This window comes from Salmo trutta, chromosome 38, assembly GCF_901001165.1.
Source record: "Salmo trutta chromosome 38, fSalTru1.1, whole genome shotgun sequence".
Taxonomy (NCBI): Eukaryota; Metazoa; Chordata; class Actinopteri; order Salmoniformes; family Salmonidae; genus Salmo; species Salmo trutta.
Genome location: NC_042994.1, coordinates 25,345,279 through 25,359,463, shown reverse-complemented (window position 1 = coordinate 25,359,463; position 14,185 = coordinate 25,345,279). Strand labels below are relative to the sequence as shown.

General features: G+C 43.2%; 1 protein-coding gene across 1 annotated transcript in view; it reads right to left on the bottom strand.

Annotated features, from left to right (window-relative positions):
• LOC115178367 (noelin-2) overlaps window positions 1-14,185 on the bottom strand; it is a 78,852-nt gene that overhangs the window by 38,212 nt on the left and 26,455 nt on the right. Inside the window, exons 4-5 of the mRNA XM_029739525.1 lie at window positions 2,421-2,640; window positions 358-464 (exon numbers count right to left, since the gene is read on the bottom strand). Coding sequence (XP_029595385.1) covers window positions 358-464; window positions 2,421-2,640 — 327 coding nt within the window. The remainder of the gene's footprint in view (window positions 1-357; window positions 465-2,420; window positions 2,641-14,185) is intronic.

Below are 14,185 nucleotides of genomic sequence, written 5' to 3'. Positions count from 1 at the left end.
TTTATTCTTTTGGAACTTTTGTGAGAGTAATGTTTACTGTTCATTTTTTATTGTTTATTTCACTTTTGTTTATTATATATTTCACTTTTCTTTGGCAATGTAATCATATGTTTCCCATGCTAATAAAGCCCCTTAAATTGAACTGAATTGAAATTGAAATCGAATTGAGAGAGGGAGGGAGAGCAAGGAGGAGAGAGAGGGTGATATGAGATGGAGAGAGAGAAGAAGAAGAGAGGGAGAAAATGATATTGAGAAGGTCCAACAGAGAGAGTGGTTCAAGTGAACGTCTCAGCTGATACTAAGGCTTTCTGACATCACCTGTCACCTGGACCCACCCAACCAGACAAACACACTCACCCTGCTGTCGGAGCTGGGTATCATGGCGTCGGTCATCCAGGATCCGAAGCGGGAGCCCGACGCTCTAACAGTGATAGGGTTGCTCACCCCTGTTAATCGCCCACAGCCTGGGAGACACACACACACACACACACACACACACACACACACACACACACACACACACACACACACACACACACACACACACACACACACACACACACAGGTCACTATATATACACACAGCCTGGGACACACACACACACAGGTCACTATATATACACAAAGCCTGGGACACACACACACACACAAGTCACTATATATACACACAGCCTGGGACACACACACACACAGGTCACTATATATACACAAAGCCTGGGGGACACACACACACAAGTCACTATATATACACACAGCCTGGGAAACACACACACACACACAGGTCACTATATCCTGTTTGGGATAGGGGGCAGTATTTTCACGGCCGGATAAAATACGTACCCGATTTAATCTGGTTACTACTCCTGCCCAGAAACTAGAATATGCATATTATTAGTAGATTTGGATAGAAAACACTCTAAAGTTTCTAAAACTGTTTGAATGGTGTCTGTGAGTATAACAGAACTCATATAGCAGGCCAAAACCTGAGAAGATTCCATACAGGAAGTGCCCTGTCTGACAATTTGTTCTCCTTCTAGGGCATCTCTATCAAAAATACAGCATCTCTGCTGTAACGTGACATTTTCTAAGGCTTCCATTGGCTCTCAGAAGGCGCCAGAAAGCGGAATGACGTCTCTGCAATCTTTGGGCGAAAAAAAGCAGGAGATTTTGTGAGTGGTCAGGCAGGGAACAATGACACTGGAGTGCGCGTGCACGAGACGACTCCATGTTTTTCTTTCAGTCTATGAATGAATATAACGTCGCCCGGTTGGAATATTATCGCTATTTTACGAGAAAAATAGCATAAAATGTGATTTTAAACAGCGTTTGACATGCTTCGAAGTACGGTAATGGAATATTTTGCATTTTTTTGTCACGAAATGCGCCTGCGTGTCACCCTTCGGATACTGACATGAACGCACGAACAAAACGGAGCTAATTGGATATAACTATGGATTATTTCGAACCAAAACAACATTTGTTGTTGAAGTAGAAGTCCCGGGAGTGCATTCTGACGAAGAACAGCAAAGGTAATCCAATTTTTCTTATAGTAAATCTGAGTTTGTTGAGCACCAAACATGGTGGGTGTCAAAATAGCTAGCCTGTGATGGCCGAGCTATCTACTCAGAATATTGCAAAATGTGCTTTCGCTGAAAAACTCTTTTAAAATCTGACACCGCGGTTGCATAAAGGAGTTCTGTATCTATAATTCTTAAAATAATTGCTATGTTTTTTGTAAACGTTTATCGTGAGTAATTTAGTAAATTCACCGGAAGTTTGCGGTGGGTATGCTAGTTCTGAACATCACATGCTAATGTAAAAAGCTGTTTTTTGATATAAATATGAACTTGATTGAACAAAACATGCATGTATTGTATAACATAATGTCCTAGGAGTGTCATCTGATGAAGATCATCAAAGGTTAGTGCTGCATTTAGCTGTGGTTTTAGTTTTTGTGACATATATGCTTGCTTTGAAAATGGCTGTGTGATTTATTTTTGGCAGGGTACTCTCCTGACATAATCTAATGTTTTGCTTTCGCTGTAAAGCCTTTTTGAAATCGGACAATGTGGTTAGATTAACGAGAGTCTTGTCTTTAAAATGGTGTAAAATAGTGATATGTTTGAGAAATTGAAGTTATAGCATTTTTAAGGTATTTGTATTTTGCGCCACGCTCTACCATTGGATATATAACAGGATATATACACACAGCCTGGGACACACACACACACACACACACACACACACACACACACACACACACACACACACACACACACACACACACACACACACACACACACACACACACACACACACACACACACACACATACTGCACCTTAACACACACATTCCCCTCCTCTCCTCCTACCCAGTTTGTTCATACAGGCGTGTACATTCCCCTCCTCTCCATCCTACCCAGTTTGTTCATACAGGCGTGCAGCCTAGTCTCCAGCAGTAGCACTCTCTGTTGTAGTTCTTCATAGTCGTAGGCCCCCACCTCCTCCTGAATGGCTGTCAGGATGATTGACAGGTTAAGGACCTCCCCTCGGAGCACGGCCAGGGTCTGGAGGTCTAACCTGTACTGGTCAATCACCGACAACAAGGGGCGCAGCTGAGACATCTGACCCTTCAACTCCTAAAGGAGGGAGGAGAGGAGAGGAGGATGAGAAGGAGAGGAGAGGAGAGGCAGATTAGAAAGAGAGATAGAGGAGCGGAGAGGGAGATGAGAAGAAGAGAAAGAGGAGACCATCATACCCATGCTAGATTACAGAGACACATAGACAGTCCCGCTCAAAATGCCTTAGATAGCTCTTTAGTCTCACCTGGCTTAACTTGTCCCTACTGAGACGAAACCTCTCTCATTATCACTCAATGCCTAGGTTTACCTCCACTCTACTCACATCCTACCATATCCTTGTCTGTACATTATGCCTTGAATCTATTCTACCACGTCCAGAAATCTGCTCCTTTTGCTCTCTGTCCCCAACACACTAGACAACCAGTTCTTATAGCCTTTAGCCATACCCTTATCCTACTCCTCCTCTGTTCCTCTGGTGATGTAGAGGTTAACCCAGGCCCTGCAGCCCCCAGCACCACTCCCATTCCCCAGGCGCTATCATTTGTTGACTTCTGTAACCGTAAAAGCCTTGGTTTCATGCATGTTAACATTAGAAGCATCCTCCCTAAGTTTGTTTTATTCACTGCTTTAACACACTCCGCCAACCCTGATGTCCTAGCCATGTCTGAATCCTGGCTTAGGAAGCCACCAAAAATGCAGAAATGTCCATCCCCAACTACAACATTTCCCGCCAAGATAAAACTGCCAAAGGGGGTGGAGTTGCAATCTACTGCAGAGATGGCCTGCAGAGTTCTGTCATGCTATCCAAGTCTGTGCCCAAACAGTTCGAACTCTTTTTAAAAATCCACCATTTCCAAAAATAAGTCTCTCACTGTTCTAGCAAGTTATTGACCCCCCTCAGCCCACCCTCACTGTTGTAGCTTGTTGTTGACCCCCCTCAGCCCCCAGCTGTGCCCTAGACACCATTCATGAACTGATTGCCCCCGATCTATCTTCAGAGCTCGTGCTGCTAGGTGACCTAAACTGGGATATGCTTAACACCCCAGCCGTCCTACAATCTAAGCTAGATGCCCTCAATCTCACACAAATTATCATGGAACCTACCAGGTACAACCCTAAATGCGTAAACACAGGCACCCTCATAGATATCATCCTGATCAACCTTCCCTCTAAATACACCTCCGCTGTCTTCAACCAGGATCTCAGCAATCACTGCCTCATTGCATGTGTCCGTAATGGGTCCTCGGTCAAACGACCACCCCTCATCACTGCCAAACGTTCCCTAAAACACTTCAGCGAGCAGGCCTTTCTAATCTACCTGGCCCGGGTATCTTGGAAGGATATTGACCTCGTTCCGCCAGTAGAGGATGCATGGTTATTCTTTGAAAGTGCTTTCCTCACCATCTTAAATAAGCATGCCCCATTCCCCAAAAAATAGAACCAGGAACAGATATAGTCCTTGGTTCACTCCAGACCTGACTGCCCTCCACCAGCACAAAAAACATCCTGTGGCGTACAGCATTAGCATCGAGTAGCCCCTTTATGCAACTTTTCAGGGAAGTTAGGAACCAATATACACAGGCAGTTAGGAAAGCAAAGACTAGCTTTTTGAAGCAGAAATTTGCATTCTGTAGCACAGACTCCAAAAGGTTGTGGGACACTGTAAAGTCAATGGAGAATAAGAGCACCTGCTCCAAGCTCCCCTATTTCTCCTGTGACCACCGATAAATCTACGATAATCGAGAATTTCAATAAGCATTTTTCTACGGCTGGCCATGCTTTCCACCTGGCTACTGTGGTTGCTAATTTCTGTATTACCAAATGAGGAGAGACAAACTTCACACACACCAGTCAGAGTTTATACTTAAACTACAATTTTAATTATAAGAGCTTTGCATTAGCAGTTGACTTTCAACGATTCACCATTTCTAATGACCCGTTGAGAGTGTTGAACACAATGACTACTGAGATCTTTATAGTAAGATCCAACCCCTTTTTGACATGACAAACCACAGATAGTTAGGAACGGTTCAGAAAGAAAGACTGTTTACTTTAGAGAGGAGTATCCACAGCTAGATAACATTCGCTATAAATTATCGTTCAGTTTGATCCCTAATGACGAGGTTCTAATCTCGTCCCTGGTACTTCATAGCACAAAAACACAATTTCATCCAATGGCATAAATCAATTGTCAACTCTAGATACTCCCATCTCAAGCAAACCCCCTCTTGACTCCACTCCTGGACAGGATCACTGGGGGGAGTGAGCCTCTAGGCCATATACTACCACAGGATAAGTGCGAGATCTAAGAGACCATGGTCCCAGACACTGCCATAAACCTCCCCACAATAAAGAAAAGGAGGGAGTGACTTGCTCACAGACATTGTGGAGACAAGTCATTGGTTCCCCATTAATCACGCCATCCCTTCACATGGTTTAAGAATAGGTAAAGAGATATTCACATATGAAGACAATATTTTATTTTGTCCTCCTCTCTTGCTGATATTCTGCATAGCAAAAGAGACAAGTAAAAGACAAGTCTGAATTCTCCCCTCTCTGGGCCCAAGGTGACTGAGCCCCAGCTAAGGGAAATGTGTAACTGAAACATACCAGATTCCAAAGGACACTTTCTAATGACAAGTATCTCACATAAGCATATTATACTAAAAAAACATCTTAATTATCTATGTTACCCAACTAATTCTGATTCATCCCCCACACTACCCTACCCCGGTCAGCTCTACACCCCCCACAGCAATTTGCCCAAGCCTCCCACATTTCTCCTTCACCCAAATCCAGATAGCTGATGTTCTGAAAGAGCTGCAAAATCTGGACCTCTACAAATCAGCTGGGCTAGACAATCTGGACCCTCTCTTTCTAAAATTATCCGCCGCAATTTTTGCAACCCCTATTACTAGCCTGTTCAACCTCTTTTTTGTATCTTCTGAGATCCCTAAAGATTGGAAAGCTGCCACGGTCATCCCCCTCTTCAAAGAGGGTGACACTCTAGACCCAAGTTGTTACAGACCTATATCTATCGTACCCTGCCTTTCTAAAGTCTTCGAAAGCCAAGTTAACAAACAGATCACCGACCATTTCGAATCCCACCGTGCCTTCTCCGCTATGCAATCTGGTTTCCGAGTTGGTCATGGGTGCACCTCAGCCACGCTCAAGGTTCTAAATGATATCATAACCGCCATCGATAAAAGACAGTACTGTGCAGCTGTATTCATCGACCTGGCCAAGGCTTTGACTCTGTCAATCACCACATTCTTATCGGCAGCCTCAACAGCCTCGCCTGGCTCACCAACTACTTCTCAGATAGAGTTCAGTGTGTCAAATCGGAGGGCCTGTTGTCCGGACCTCCGGCAGTCTCTGTGGGGGTGCCACAGGGTTCAATTCTCGGGCTGACTTTTTTCTCTGTATACATCAATGATGTCGCTCTTGCTGCTGGTGTTTCTCTGATCCACCTCTACGCAGACGACACCATTCCGTATACTTCTGGCCCTTCTTTGAACACTGTGTTAGCAAACCTCCAGACGAGCTTCAATGCCCTATAACACTCCTTCCGTGGCCTCCAACTGCTCTTAAATGCAAGCAAAACTAAATGCATCCTCCCGCCTGTCTAGCATCACTACTCTGGACGGTTCTGACTTAGAATATGTGGACAACTACAAATACCTTGGTGCCTAGTTAGACTGTAAACTCTCCTTCCAGACTCACATTAAGCATCTCCAATCCAAATTAAATCTAGAATCAGCTTCCTGTATCGCAGCAAAGCATCCTTCACTCATGCTGCCAAACATACCCTTGTAAAACTAACTATCCTACCGATCCTTGACTTCTGCGATGTCATTTACAAAATAGCCTCCAACACTCTACTCAGCAAATTGGATGTAGTCTATCAAAGTGCCATTCGTTTTGTCACCAAAGCCCCATATACTACCCACCACTGCGACCTGTATGCTCTCGTTGGCTGGCCCTAGCTTCATATTCGTCGTCAAACCCACTGGCTCCAGGTCATCTGTAAGTCTTTGCTAGGTAAAGCCCCGCCTTATCTCAGCTCACTGGTCACCATAGCAACACTCACCCATAGCACGTGCTCCAGCAGGTATATTTCACTGGTCACCCCCAAAGCCAACTCCTCCTTTGGCCGCCTTTCCTTCCAGTTCTCTGCTGCCAATGACTGGAACGAATTGCAAAAATCACTAAAGCTTATATCTCCCTCACTAACTTTAAGCATTAGCTGTCAGTGCAGCTTACCAATCATTGCACCTGTACATAGCCCATCTGTAAATAGCCCACCAAACTACCTCATCCCCATATTGTTATTTATTTTTTTGCTCCTTTGCACCCCAGTATCTCTACTTGCACATTCATCTTCTGCACATCTATCTCTCCAGTGTTTAATTGCTAAATTGTAATTATTTTGCCACAATGGCCTATTTATTGCCTTACCTCCCCAATCTTACTACATTTGCAAACACTGTATATAGACTTTTTTATTGTGTTATTGACTGCACATTTGTTTACCCAATGTGTAACTCTGTGTTGTTTGTGTCGCACTGCTTTGTTCTATCTTGGCCAGGTCGCAGTTGTAAATGAGAACTTGTTCTCCACTGGCCTACCTGGTTAAATAAAGGTGAAATAAATAAATAAATAACTAATAATAATTCATAGATCGGCAGGTAAGGGTGCTCTCGAGTGGCTAGATGTTCTTTACCATTCGGCCATCAGATTTGCAACCAATGCTCCTTATAGGACACATCACTGCACTCTATACTCCTCTGTAAACTGGTCATCTCTGTATACCCGTCGCAAGACCCACTGGTTGATGCTTATTTATAAAACCCTCTTTGGCCTCACTCCCCCCTATCTGAGATATCTACTGCAGCCCTCATCCTACACATACAACACCATTCTGCCAGTAACATTCTGTTAAAGGTCCCCAGAGCACACACATCCCTGGGTCGCTCTTCTTTTCAGTTCGCTGCAGCTAGCGACTGGAACGAGCTGCAACAAACACTCAAACTGGACAGTTTTATCTCAATCTCTTAATTCAAAGACTCAATCATGAACACTCTTACTGACAGTTGTGGCTGCTTTGCTTAATGTATTGTTGTCTCTACCTTCTTGCCCTTTGTGCTGTTGTCATGCCCATTAATGTTTGTACCATGTTTTGTGCTGCTACCATGTTGCGTTGCTACCATGTTGTTGTCATGTGTTGCTGCCTTGCTATGTTGTTGTCTTAGGTCTCTCTTTATGTAGTGTTGTGTTGTCTCTCTTGTCATGATGTGTGTTTTGTCCTATATTTATATTTTATATATTTTTAATCCCAGGCCCCCGTCCCTGCAGGAGGCCTTTTGCCTTTTGGTAGGCCGTCATTGTAAATAAGAATTTGTTCTTAACTGACTTGCCCAGTTAAATAAAGATTAAATAAAAAATTAATAAATACAAACAACAAGTTGAGTCCAAAAATGATGTAATATGAGAGAGAAATACAGTGAGGGAAAAAAGTATTTGTTCCCCTGCTGATTTTGTACGTTTGCCCACTGACAAAGAAATGATCAGTCTATAATTTTAATGGTAGGTTTATTTGAACAGTGAGAGACAGACTAACAACAAAAAATCCAGAAAAACGCATGTCAAAAATGTTATAAATTAATTTGCATTTTAATGAGGCAAATAAGTATTTAACCCCTCTGCAAAACATGACTTAGTACTTGGTGGCAAAACCCTTGTTGGCAATCACAGAGGTCAGATGTTTTTTGTAGTTGGCCACCAGGTTTGCACACATCTCAGGAGGGATTTTGTCCCACTCCTCTTTGCAGATCTTCTCCAAGTCATTAAGGTTTCGAGGCTGACGTTTGGCAACTCGAACCTTCAGCTCCCTCCACAGATTTTCTATGGGATTAAGACTGGCTAGGCCACTCCAGGACCTTAATGTGCTTCTTCTTGAGCCACTCCTTTGTTGCCTTGGCCGTGTGTTTTGGGTCATTGTCATGCTGGAATACCCATCCACGACCCATTTTCAAAGCCCTGGCTGAGGGAAGGAGGTTCTCACCCAAGATTTGACGGTACATGGCCCCGTCCATCGTCCCTTTGATGTGGTGAAGTTGTCCTGTCCCCTTAGCAGAAAAACAACCCCAAAGCATAATGTTTCCACCTCCATGTTTGACGGTAGGGATGGTGTTCTTGGGGTCATAGGTAGCATTCTTCCTCCTCCAAACACGGCGAGTTGAGTTGATGCCAAAGAGCTCCATTTTGGTCTCATCTGACCACAACACTTTCACCAGTTGTCCTCTGAATCATTCAGATGTTCATTGGCAAACTTCAGACGGGCATGTATATGTATTCTTGAGCAGGGGGACCTTGCGGGCACTGCAGGATTTCAGTCCTTCACGGCGTAGTGTGTTACCAATTGTTTTCTTGGTGACTATGGTCCCAGCTGCCTTGAGATCATTGACAAGATCCTCCCGTGTAGTTCTGGGCTGATTACTCACCGTTCTCATGATCATTGCAACTCCACAAGGTGAGATCTTGCATGGAGCCCCAGGCCGAGGGAGATTGACAGTTCTTTTGTGTTTCTTCCATTTGCGAATAATCGCACCAACTGTTGTCACCTTCTCACCAAGCTGCTTGGCGATGGTCTTGTAGCCCATTCCAGCCTTGTGTAGGTCTACAATATTGTCCCTGACATCCTTGGAGAGCTCTTTGGTCTTGGCCATGGTGGAGAGTTTGGAATCTGATTGATTGCTTCTGTGGACAGGTGTCTTTTATACAGGTAACAAACTGAGATTATGAGCACTCCTTTTAAGAGTGTGCTCCTAATCTCAGCTCGTTACCTGTATAAAAGACACCTGGGAGCCAGAAATCTTTCTGATTTAGAGGGGGACAAATACTTATTTCCCTCATTAAAATGCAAATCAATTTATAACATTTTTGACATGCGTTTTTCTGGATTTTTTGTTGTTATTCTGTCTCTCACTGTTCAAATAAACCTACCATTAAAATTATAGACTGATCATTTCTTTGTCAGTGGGCAAACGTACAAAATCAGCAGGGGATCAAATACTTTTTTCCCTCACTGTATGTATACTGTTGCTAAGAAAGTAATACTAAGTGTATGTTGTGTAGTAAGCTGTTAGTAGACCATGTGCCTCACCCTAATAATTTGGTCCCTTTCACCCTCATAATTTAGCCTACTGTTCTGACTTGGTGGTGCACATGTAGCCTATAGCCTGTTTTAGAGAAATGTAATCATTGAATATTGTAACAGCTTTCACTGTCTGCTTATATGCCCCCTTAATTTATACTATGGTTCTAACTTGGTGTACAGGGAGAGCACTGTTAGAACGGCCCATGTTCTGAATTCTGTCGCTGTACATTTCAAAAGAGCTGAACAAATAGTTATATTGACTACGTCCATCCTAGCACGCTCATTAATGTCTTAATGTCACGTCCTGGCCAGTATAAGGTTAATTGTTTTGTAGTTTGGTCAGGGCGTGGCAGAGGGTATTTGTTTTATGTGGTTCAGGGTGGTGTGTTTGTTTAAAGGGTGTTTGATTTAGTATTTCTGGGGTTTTGGTTTATAGTCTATGTTTATGTATTTCTATGTGTAGTCTGGTGAGTGTGTTTCTATGTTGTGTTGATTGGGGTTGGGACTCTCAGTTGAAGGCAGGTGTTGTCTATCTGCCTTTTATTGAGAGTCCCATATATTAGGGTGTGTTTGTGGTTGTTATTTGTGGGTGATTGTTCTGTGTTCAGCATTATGCTTTACCAGACTGTTTGTTGTTCGTTCGTTCATTTTCGTGTTTTGTTATTTTGGTATTCATTTTGTAAATAAATAATCATCAAGATGAGAAAACACATACATGCTGCGTTTTGGTCCTCCTTCACCGACGACAACCGTGACACTTAATTTAAACTGCGGATTGCCTTTTATCCGCTTGTCGTCCCCTTATGCCATAGTTTGTACATCTCAATTGTCAGTAGAAACCACATTTGTTTAAGCAAGTCAGCCATATCAGCTATGTTGTTTTTTTAAAAGGCAGTAAATGATGCTGATGGAACTGTTTCGCTGCCAGACAAGGTTCCGCTAATATTGTTTAGTTAACCTTTATTTAACTAGGCAGGTGTAGCAGTGGTAAAGCTTCACTACATGGTGCTGAAAACAAAGCTCTCCTGACAGCTTAATGTAGGCCCTAACAGTTTATGGGCACAGTTTGTCACCGTTATAGTGCAATTCATGTATTGTTTAGTGTTGTGTTGTGTTGTGGCTTTGCTGGCATGCATCTAACATTAATATTTGTTTGCCCCACCAAGATATACATGCTTAAATCGCCACTGAAATGGAGAGAGAGAAAGAGGGATAGAGAGAGAAAGAGGGATAGAGAGAGAGAGAAAAGGGGATGGAAATAGAGAAAGAGGGATGAAGAGAGAATTATTTAGGTGAAATATTAGATGAAGATATCATCACCCCAGGAGAACAGTAAATCATTCACACCCACCCACACACACACACACACACACACACACACACACACACACACACACACACACACACACACACACACACACACACACACACACTTAAAGGCTAAACCCTGCTGTCAGTAAAACAGCGTTTGGTGGATAATCCCTCTCCTGCTATCTTCTCTCCTTCAACTATCTCTCTTCTCTCCTCCTCACACTAATCTCTCACCCTCTTTATCACTCTAATGCTCCCTCTGCTAAATCCATCTCTCTCTCTCTCTCTTTTCTCTCTTTCTCTCTCTCTCTCTCTCTTTCTCTCTCTCTCTCTCTCTCTCTCTCTCTCTCTCTCTCTCTCTCTCTCTCTCTCTCTCTCTCTCTCTCTCTCTCTGTCTGCCCTTCAGTTCTCCTCAGCAAAAACATTGAAAAGCATTAGATCTCTCTTTCTCTCTGACTTTCTCTCACTCCAGCCCTCTCAATCTCCCGTCTCTTCTCCCTCTTCTTCCTTCCCTCTCTTTCTCTCTCCCCAACCTGGTCGCAGAGCATTTAGTATTATTTTGTACGTAAATCTGAATCACTCCATTTAGTATGATATGTTACGTTTCGTACGGTATGTATTCGTTTGTGGATGTTACGAAGTAGAATTCGTATTATATGTTATGAATTTGCTAAACATACAATATGTTAGGGTTAGGGGAAGGGTTAGGGTTAGGGTTAAGGTTAGGGTTAGGGTTAAGGTTAGGGTTAGGGGAAGGGTTAGCAAACAGGGTTAGGGTTAGGGTTAGGGTTAAGGTTAGGGTTAGGGGAAGGGTTAGCAAACAGGGTTAGGGTTAGGGGAAGGGTTAGCTAACAGGGTTAAGGTTAGGGTTAGGGGAAGGGTTAGCTAACAGGGTTAAGGTTAGGGTTAGGGGAAGGGTTAGCTAACAGGGTTAAGGTTAGGGTTAGGGGAAGGGTTAGCTAACAGGGTTAAGGTTAGGGTTAGGGGAAGGGTTAGCTAACAGGGTTAAGGTTAGGGTTAGGGGAAGGGTTAGCTAACAGGGTTAAGGTTAGGGTTAGGGGAAGGGTTAGCTAACAGGGTTAAGGTTAGGGTTAGGGGAAGGGTTAGCTAACAGGGTTAAGGTTAAGGTTAGGGGAAGGGTTAGGGTTAGGGGAAGGGTTAGCTAACAGGGTTAAGGTTAGGGTTAGGGTTAAGGTTAGGGTTAGGGGAAGGGTTAGCTAACAGGGTTAGGGTTAGGGGAAGGGTTAGCTAACAGGGTTAAGGTTAGGGTTAGGGGAAGGGTTAGCTAACAGGGTTAGGGTTAGGGGAAGGGTTAGCTAACAGGGTTAAGGTTAGAGTTAGGGGAAGGGTTAGCTAACAGGGTTAAGGTTAGGGTTAGGGGAAGGGTTAGCTAACAGGGTTAAGGTTAGGGTTAGGGGAAGGGTTAGCTAACAGGGTTAAGTTTAGGGTTAGGGGAAGGGTTAGCTAACAGGGTTAAGGTTAGGGTTAGGGGAAGGGTTAGCTAACAGGGTTAAGGTTAGGGTTAGGGGAAGATTAGCTAAAGGGTTAAGGTTAGGGGAAGGGTTAGCTTACAGGGTTAGGGTTAGGGGAATATTAGCTAAAGGGTTAAGGTTAGGGTTAGGGGAAGGGTTAGCTAACAGGGTTAGGGTTAGGGGAAGGGTTAGCTAACAGGGTTAAGGTTAGGGTTAGGGGAAGATTAGCTAAAGGGTTAAGGTTAGGGTTAGGGGAAGGGTTAGCTAACAGGGTTAAGGTTAGGGTTAGGGTTAAGGTTAGGGTTAGGGGAAGATTAGCTGAAGGGTTAAGGTTAGGGGAAGGGTTAGCTTACAGGGTTAGGGTTAGGGGAAGATTAGCTAAAGGGTTAAGGTTAGGGTTAGGGGAAGGGTTAGCTAACAGGGTTAGGGTTAGGGGAAGATTCGCTAAAGGGTTAAGGTTAGGGTTAGGGGAAGGGTTAGCTAACAGGGTTAGGGTTAGGGTTAGGGTTAGGGGAAGATTACCTAAAGGGTTAAAGTTAGGGTTAGGGGAAGGGTTAGCAAACAGGGTTCACTGTTTGTGAGTGGTCAGGCAAGGGACAGTGACACTGGAGATGCGCGTTCGTGAGAATTCTCCATTTTTTTCTTTCAGCCTTTGAATAAATACAACGTCGCCCGGTTGGAATATTATTGCTATTTTACGAGAAAAATTGCATAAAAATTGATTTTAAACAGCGTTTGACATGCTTCGAAGTACGGTAATGGAATTTTTTGATTTTTTTTGTCATGAAATGCGCTCGCGCGTCACCCTTCGGGTACTGAACTAAACGCACAAACAAAACGGAGCTATTTGAATATAACTATGGATTATTTGGAACCAAAACAACATTTGTTGTTGAAGTAGAAGTCCTGGGAGTGCATTCTGACGAAGAACAGCAAAGGTAATCCAATTTTTCTTATAGTAAATCTGAGTTTGGTGAGGGCCAAACTTGGTGGGTGTCAAATTAGCTAGCCGTGATGGCCGGGCTATGTACTCAGAATATTGCAAAATGTGCTTTCGCCGAAAAGCTATTTTAAAATCTGACACCGCGATTGCATAAAGGAGTTCTGTATCTATAATTCTTAAAATAATTGTTATGTATTTTGTGAACATTATTCATGAGTAATTTAGTAAATTCACCAGAAGTTTGCGGTGGGTATGCTAGTTCTGAACATCACATGCTAATGTAAAAAGCTGTTTTTTGATATAAATATGAACTTGATTGAACAAAACATGCATGTATTGTATAACATAATGTCCTAGGAGTGTCATCTGATGAAGATCATCAAAGGTTAGTGCTGCATTTAGCTGTGGTTTTGGTTTTTGTGACATATATGCTTGCTTTGAAAATGGCTGTGTGATTATTTTTGGCAGGGTACTCTCCTGACATAATCTAATGTTTTGCTTTCGCTGTAAAGCCTTTTTGAAATCGAACAATGTGGTTAGATTAACGAGAGTCTTGTCTTTAAAATGGTGTAAAATAGTCATATTTTGAGAAATTGAAGTTATAGCATTTTTGAGGTATTTGTATTTTGCGCCACGCGATTCCACTGGCTGTTGACTAGGGTGGGACGCAAACGTCCCACCTTGCCAAGGGAGGTTAAGTCAAACGACACCGCTGGT